Source organism: Corvus brachyrhynchos, unplaced genomic scaffold (assembly GCF_000691975.1).
Source record: "Corvus brachyrhynchos isolate BGI_N302 unplaced genomic scaffold, ASM69197v1 scaffold69, whole genome shotgun sequence".
NCBI lineage: Eukaryota > Metazoa > Chordata > Aves > Passeriformes > Corvidae > Corvus > Corvus brachyrhynchos.
In genome coordinates, this window is record NW_008240228.1 from 4,380,277 (window position 1) to 4,388,312 (window position 8,036).

The following is an 8,036-nucleotide window of genomic DNA, read 5'->3' on the forward strand; positions in this document are numbered from 1 at the left end:
CCTGCTGAATGCCACTAGGCATGCTTTGGAATTTTATCTCAGAAGCAATTTAGTGAAACTTATATATTTATTCCCAAAGACCAAACAGCTTCATAAAACCAGCTTGAAACAGGAGCCCTTTTTCAGTGGCCTTGGCTGCATGGAAAGGCATAGTTAGTTACCAGTATTTTATTTTATTCACTCCCTACTTTTAAGCCCTTTATGTCAGACTGATTTCTCTCTTGTTTTCTGTTGGATCCTTCTAATTCCCTCACTGTGACTGCAGAGTGGGGGAGCTTGTTTTCTTTATGAACTTGAGTCCCTTATAAAGGTCAGCTGCTTTCCAGCGTGCTGAAGCTGCTGTAGCCAAGGGAGGAGGGAAGGAAAAAGTAAAAATGAACAATTCTGTGTTTCAGTTGCTGTCTGATTTGTAGTGTGATTCTTGGCATTGCTTGTGCTGGGGATTGTCCAGGCCCTGAGCACAGAGTTACAACTCTGGCAACAGATGTTGAGCTGAGGGAGTGGGATTTAACATCGCCGTGCACCTGGGCATTGCTGTAGGTGACAGAAAATAAGCTAATTAGCTTTTTTTCTTATTTTATTTTTCAATTAGCACAGACTTGTACAAGATGTCTTCTGGGAAGTCATAATTTGCACTTATTGCTGATACTGGGGTTTAGTAGCCAAAAAAAGGTCCCTTGTTTCTTCCCTTCCATCTGATGCTCCATCCCTCAGCCCGCCAGTCCTCTCCCTGTTTGTGTAGCAGCAGAGCGTCTTCACACCTTGCAGCCTTCCTGTGTAAACTCCAGCATTAATTTAGAACAACATGTTTTTGTGTTTTATGCCTGTGCCTGTTGCCAGGAAGGCCCTTTGCAATCGAGCTGGTGAATCCTCGCAGGATACATTTCACCGCGGAGGAGATGAAGAGGCTTCAGCAGGTAAATCACTGGCACCTCACGGAACTCGTAAAGCACGTGCTGCCTCTCCAACCCAGCAGCTCTGCTAACTGATTTCTTTTTTAAATATCGCAGGCAATTAATGACTCTTCAGACAAAATACAGGTTCGAGATTTACAGCTTGTCACCAGGTCAGTGTTTGTCGTTGCTGGCGAGGGATTTCAAAGCGACACTCGGGGGGGAGTTGGGAAGTGTTCTTGCTCACAGCCTTGTATAATTATGCTGATGTTAAGTGAGTCATTAATTTCTTTTGTTTAGAGAGGCGATTGGTCGTATGAAGGAAGGTGAAGAGGAGAAGACAAAGACCTACAGTGCCTTAATATGGACAGACAAAGCAATACAGAGAGAAGACATCGCCTTTCTAGATGATATCAAGGTAGCAGGAGCTCTTGTTGCTGATTTCAATGGTACCTGTCCTGATATCCTAGGGAAGAGTTAAATACATGCACTCATGGGCCTATCTCTTGCTCTGTGCTTGGTTTTTGTGTTTTTTTTTTTTTTTTTAATCAGGGTTTCTCTTGCTGTAGGGACTTCCATACCACCCTTCTTCCTTCCCCAGTCACTCCAGCAGGACAGGGCCTGGCTGATAGCAGAGACAACAAATCTTTGTGTAATGTTCACCTCCCAGGAGACCAAATCATCAAAATCAGTGGATGGGAGAGGAGGAAACCTGGTACCTGCACCCCTTGACCTTAGATAGTGTCCTGTGTAAGTGAGAGGGGCAGAGAAGCTCTTCTGTTCTGCTCTAAAGCCATTCTCCCACAGCTGCAACCATTTGGAGGTGGAAGTGTCTATGACAGAGTGCAAAGAGGCCTCAGGAAGGCTCAGCATGTGCAGGAACGAGAACTTTCTCCAGATGTTGGCCTGATGGAGAAGTGGGTTCAGTTTTTGGTGTGTTGCACCATTTCCTACAGGACTTGCCAACGAGCTCATTCACAAAATGAGGGCTTGAGCAGCTGCAGCTCAGGCAGACAACTGTTGGAAGCTCTTCCTTTAGCTTCCCTTGCTCCTGAGAAGCTGCCTTTCAACCTGCTGCATCTCCTTTGGGAAAGGGAGTTGGGAATGAACTTTTGAAAAGACTGTTCTGAGATCTAATCTCATTTAAGGCTTTTTTTCCCTCACTTTTATTTCCAGGGGGTTGGCTGTAGTTTAGACAAAGCGTTTTGTGGGTGGGATTTCTTTTTCCTGATTGCCCTGAGGCTCTGAGTGAGCTGCCAAATCCTGGAGTCATTCCAGCAAAGGTCTATGGAGATTTCAAGGTTATTCCTCTGTATTTGTGATTGCATTAGTTTGTGTTCATGTGAGATCTCCCTTGGCCTCTGAGAGGGCTGCCCTTTTTCCTTTGATAAACTTGGAAAAAACGGGTCTTGCCTTGAGATTACTCAACTACCAGAACAAAAGATAAAAAAGATGGGACTGGTTAACAACACACAATTCCTACCATCTATGCAGCGTTTGCACATTCCCTTCCTCACGTTTTTGGTTGCTTCTTGTACCAGGAGTTGAAGCTGGAGCAGAAGACCCCGCTGCGGGTGCTCCACCGGCGGCCTCTGGCTGTGCGCTGCCGGCTCATCCACACCATGAGGTCCGAGTACATCGACGAGCACCACTTCCGCCTGCACCTGAAGACTCAGGCAGGAACGTATCCTTGGTGCCCTGACACAAGGCAGGTGCCAAACAGCCTCCTGATGGGAGTGATTGGGATAATGGGAAGTTGCCTGCTCTGGTGGTTGCGGTGTTGCAAAATTCCTGCTCTCCCGCAGTGGTGTTGCTGCACAGTATTTGCTTTTACGTCACAATTTCACACTGGAGTTTTCATAAAGTATGTGAGAGATATAAAAATTGTGCTGCTTAAAAATACACTTCAGCTTTTTCTGATTTAACTGAGAACTTTTCACCTCCAAAAAGGAGCTTTTTCACAACATTTAATGCGCTTCAGGGCACACTGGAGATCACTGCTTCTTAAAAGTTACAGTTGTGTCCTAAAGTCACCACTCATTTTGGAATGAAACAAAATAAAGGCCAGCAGTGCAGCAGGCACCAGAGTCAGAAGCCAGGAATTAGGAGCTCTCTTAAAGATAAGTATGGGCTTAAGAGGATATTAACTGAGAAATTACTTAGAAGTAAAAAAAAAAACACTTCACCCCCCCCGCCTTTTGATTTCTTTGGTGTGGAATCCACCTCTCCTCAGCCAGTATTTCCAGCTACATTAAAGAGTTTGTGCACGGAGACTTTGGGAGAACAAAGCCCAACATTGGGTCCCTTCTGAACAGAACTGCTGACATTCTGGAGCTGGATGTAGAAGTAAGTTGTTTGCTATTTGTCTTTTCCTGGAAATTACTAAGGGAGTTGCCCTTGTGAGATGCTTTCCATGGAATTGCTCCAAGTGGATCAACATTCCTTACCACAGGACACATTTCCTACTGCTACTCTCCTTTGTAAATGCAACCCAACAGTGAGTGATGCTGTCAAGAAGTAGCAGAAGGAGTTGTGATTCTTTTGGTATCTGTAAAACACCAACTCTGCTGCTTTTTTCCCCCTCTGCTTTTCTAGTCTGTTGATGTTGACTGGCCTCCAACCCTGGCTGATTAACTTCTGGAGTTGGGATGAGGAAGCAGCAGCTCCTGGGCAGCAGCTGGAGACCAGATACTGTGCAGTGTTACAGCCTGGGTGCCAAGGGTGTCCCTGGAACATTTGGATCATGTTGATCTGGCAAAGGATACCCTTGGACCCTACTTTACACACTCTGGACCAGGTAGTGTTGGTTCAAGCTCTAGCCTTACTTTTATTTCTTCTGTACATAAAAAGGTTTTGGGAAGCCAGCGTATATAACCCTCCATCAAGCCAGATTTTATTTTAAACTCTTTATATGGGATACTACAGCATTCCTTGTGTGGATGCAGGTAGCACTGAGTTACCTGAAACCCACTCACAACCTTTTCTGAGCAGTTCATGCAGGAAATCCCAAAAGGCAGGGAGACTGCAGCCAGCAGGACAGCGCCTGGAGCAAGTCTCCCTGAGACACTGACTGCTTTACGGCCAGCGGCAGTAGAGATGAGCAAATTTCTCTCTCAAAGTACTTTTCAAAGGGAAAAAAAAAGCTTTCAGAGGAAAACTTTGCACTTAAAACCAAGGTTTTCTCATTTAAAAACACTGGGGATGCTTCCTAGAAACAAGAGTTGTGGCCTCATCAGGTCTCTTGAGGAGTAGGAATTCCCCAGTGAGTCACACTATATAAAAAGATTGGGAACTCCTGGCAGTGGTGCATGATGGGAATCTAAAGAAAAACAGGAATACCAAGAATGTCGGAGTGCAGGCAGAAACAAAAGGTGCCACAGGATGTTGGTATCGAGAGACAGATAAAAAAGCTGTGATTTAGTAGCATAATACATTTTTTCTTGTACCTCACCTTGGATGGATGCCTGGAAGAGCTGAACACAGCCTAGGAACTTGCCTGGAATAAGGAAGATGTGAGGTTTTCTTTGGTTATTTTAAATATTTCATACTAAGCACCACCTACATATTTAGGAAGTAATTTTTTATACTTGTATCATGTTAATGCATTAGGGAGGTGCTTCCCTGAAGAACAGAAGAGAGTTAAACTATCAACAAGAAACTAAGGTTTGGAATTTCAGAGCTCTTTGTGAACATCTTGGGAATAAAGAGGGGAATGTTTGCAAAGACAAACCACTGTCTGGGGACAGGGAGGATGACTGGGATGTCTTGCCTTGAATTCAGTGATGCCAGGACCTCATGCTAGAAACAGCTCCATGAGAGCTTGAGATAGAGGCTCTAAAAGTGTTAATGAATACATTTTTAAGGAGCTCCTTTAAGGCTCTGCCTGTGCTGGGCTGTCAAAACTTGTGTCTGCAACATAAGTAATTCAGAAGCTCCTGTTTCTCTAACACAAAAATTTGATTCAGACAGCAATATTATTTTTGGTTTTAATACCAAAGCTCTTATGAGCAACAGATTCCATGAGCAGTTCTCAGATAATGATCTGCAGCTAGGAAGGAAGTGTCATTAATGATGGAAAACTAAAGAAACTGAATTCAGAAAACAAAAGAGAATTTCGTATCTGTGTGATTTCTTAAAACTCAAAGTGAGATAAAATATGATTTATAAATTCCATAAGCTACAAGGGAAAAAAATGTAAACAAGACTGTGCACTCTGGACACAACAGGCATGGGAAGAGCTGTTCCAAGGGGAAATGGAGCCAAAAGGGGGAAAGGGCTGCTGCCGTAGCGCCAAGGACACATGAGGCGCTTCCCTCTGCAGCTCCTGCTGCATGTGGGGATCCCAGGCAGAATCCAGGATAAACAAGGCCATAAAGATGACCCTCAAAGTGCTGAGCCTGAGCTCTTCTCTGGACCAGGCAGAGAGCTCCTCCCAAAACTCCCAAGCTGTTTATTTTTACGGTAAATCTGAAGTATCCAAATGGGGGGGTGGAAGCTGATATGCAAATATCCCTGAGCTCTTGGGGCAGCTCCTGGGCACCGATCATGTGCAAATATGAAACTGAGAGATGCAATCTGGGGGTCTGAACTTTGCTTCCAGTCCAGTTTCTGAACCATCATGTACCAAATATTGCAGCAATAATAAAAATACTTGGGCCTTCAACCTGACTTTTAGGAGTTCTTTGAGTGCTCAAACTGGGTGTTTTGTGAGAGCAAGACTTCATCTTGTATTTCCCCAGCTGGACACCTCTAATGCCTCCCCCCTGCATTCTGGTTTTGCATCAGCTCAGCTGGGCCTGGAGAAAGCTGTACCAGCAGCACAGCTCAGCCAAAAGCATCTGTACCCTTGTCCCCTCTGCCCAAAAACTCAACAGCTCTGCCACAAAACCTGCTGAGGCAGATGAGCCCTCACGTGCCTTGAGGTTTTATAGTGGCCACCAGCAGCAGGGAGCAGAAAATACCCTAAAAAAACCCAGGATAAGCAACCAATAACCTACCTTCTCCCTCTTCCCTGCCTTTCCCATGATGAGGGATGTCAGGAGCTGAGGAGGTTGCAGAAGCTGAGCACTTGGTATAACCAGTTTTTTTAATTACCAAACCAACTCGTTTACAAAGGAAAACAGAACTTTGAAAATATTTAATTATACAGTAAAAACAAATTGTACTATAAAGAGCTTTCTATGAAGTGAGTAAAATGTTTACATTTAATATACTTAAAACTGAGAACTTCAAAAAAAAAAGAACTGAATAAACAACACATTTCAAACTTTGTGTCTTTAGTCTTTCTATTGCTTAAGAGTGTGGAGGAGAGGTGCAGAAGTGAGGAAAAACTGCTTTGAAACAGGGAGAGTCAATTCATTTTGTTGTGCACCTGGAGTTTGGGGAAGCAGTTTCCAAACTTCACCCGCCTGTCAGGTCTGTGTGATGGAATTCCAGCAGCACCACCACCAGAGTACTCCCAGTGCAGTGGATTCCTGCAGGGAAGGCATCCCTGCGTTCCTGTAAGCCACAGAGGGGTTCTGGAGCACCTTTCCTTGTGTACAATTCTACATCTCAAGTGACTTTTTTGATTTGGGGCTGAGTTTTGGACTTTTTATTGCTTTTTTTATTGCTGCTCTCATTGTGCAGTTTTATGTCACCGAAAGGTAACAACTGAGAGCCTTAAGCCTTATCTGCCCTAAAGAGCAGCTGTGTCACTTAAGAAATACTCAGACATTTCTCTGTGTTGCTTCTTAAAAAATAACAGTATAATGAAGTAGCCAAGGCCAGAGTGTCTTACCCAGCCAGTTACCTCCAGCTGGTGCCAGGAACAGCTCAGGCTAAGAGCGAAGACTGGGAATCAAGTGGGAGGGAAGAAGTTCTGGTTCCTGATACAGAGGATAGAGGAGTGTTTTTAATTAGTACTGACTGAAATGGCTTTGAAAGTTGTTAATAGAGGTGAGGCTGCAGCAAGGCAGCCTCTGGCTTTGCCCTCCTGGGAGGGGGTGGTACTGGGGAGGCAGGATCTGAGCCTTCTTTAAGCAGTCACTTGCATAGCAGGAAACTGCCGGGATACCTGAGGAAAGAGTAAGTGGATACTTTGGCTCCAGAGATTTCTGCCTTTGCAAATCTCACTCACATCGCAGCTACACACACACACGACTTGCAGAGCAATAACAGCTTCATTCCTAAAGCAGCAGGGGCATGGCTTGTAAAATAGTGCACTCTGGATGAAGTGCAGACAAGTCCTCACTTTCTGTTCCTTTTCTTGTGCAGTGATTTCCTTTACAACAGAGCTCGACTATTTAAGAACTCAAACCTTCCGGTCTTTTTAAATATATCTAACAATGACATAGTCATTAAAAAAAATTTACGAGTAAATTTGCCTTCAAAGCAAATGGAGTGTGGTGACAGCGTGGAAAATCAATGTATGTTCTCATTTTAGGAGAAGAATATTTATAGAAAGGGGGTTAAAAACCCAAACCTTTCAAGTAAGTTGAGCAGAGCTCAGACGTCATTAGATGAAACTGAACTAGAGTGCTCACGTGCAGGTTTTTTTTTCCTAATTTCTGTCCTATCAAAATTTAATTTCTATAGCAAAAATGGCTATTTCAAAACAACTTTAACCCTGTGAAGTATTTGAAATTTTAACCCTTCTGAAGATGCCAGCTTTTACAGTCCCCAAAGATAAGGAAGCTTTAAGTGTTAACAGTTCCCACTTCCGACAGCGCAAAAATATGTCTACAAGGTACTTTTAAGGTAGAGAACCCCAAACCCTACTCCCACCGCCCTCTTTATGGGCACCACTATGGGCTGCAATAAATAACCTTTAAGTTATACCATGAAACTTGCACAGCAACATTCTGAAAGAGAAAGCAGGGACTCCAGAAGGGTCAATTACTCCTCTCCACGCAGCGGCACCCGGGGAGCTCTATGTACCCAGCGCTGGCTCACGGGTTATAGCTCTGTAAAATGTTATCAAAGGGGAAGGACTGATAGAGCTCATCAGTGTGGACACCGTCGGTGTCATAGAACTGGCCGTCTGCCAGGCTGCCCTGGTGGCTGCTGGACAGTCTGGGTTCGCTCAGCACCTCCTGGTCGATGAAGCTGTAAACGGGGTCGGCCAGGCCGGGCTGCGACGCGAAAGTCGCGACGCCGCTGACC

The 8,036-nt window shown here is 44.6% G+C and overlaps 2 protein-coding genes across 2 annotated transcripts in view; one reads left to right on the forward strand and one right to left on the reverse strand.

Moving 5' to 3' along the window:
* The window catches only part of PUS10 (pseudouridylate synthase 10), a 23,971-nt gene extending 17,811 nt beyond the window's left edge, over positions 1-6,160 (forward strand). The window contains exons 12-17 of the mRNA XM_008642061.2: positions 841-917; positions 1,011-1,066; positions 1,194-1,311; positions 2,435-2,577; positions 3,140-3,239; positions 3,489-6,160. Of these exons, the coding sequence (XP_008640283.1) occupies positions 841-917; positions 1,011-1,066; positions 1,194-1,311; positions 2,435-2,577; positions 3,140-3,239; positions 3,489-3,527 (533 nt within the window). The 3' untranslated portion in view covers positions 3,528-6,160. The remainder of the gene's footprint in view (positions 1-840; positions 918-1,010; positions 1,067-1,193; positions 1,312-2,434; positions 2,578-3,139; positions 3,240-3,488) is intronic.
* A 96-nt stretch (positions 6,161-6,256) lies between these two features.
* The window catches only part of REL (REL proto-oncogene, NF-kB subunit), a 44,461-nt gene continuing 42,681 nt past the window's right edge, over positions 6,257-8,036 (reverse strand). Inside the window, exon 13 of the mRNA XM_017745226.1 lies at positions 6,257-8,030. Within this exon, the coding sequence (XP_017600715.1) occupies positions 7,823-8,030 (208 nt within the window). The 3' untranslated portion in view covers positions 6,257-7,822. The remainder of the gene's footprint in view (positions 8,031-8,036) is intronic.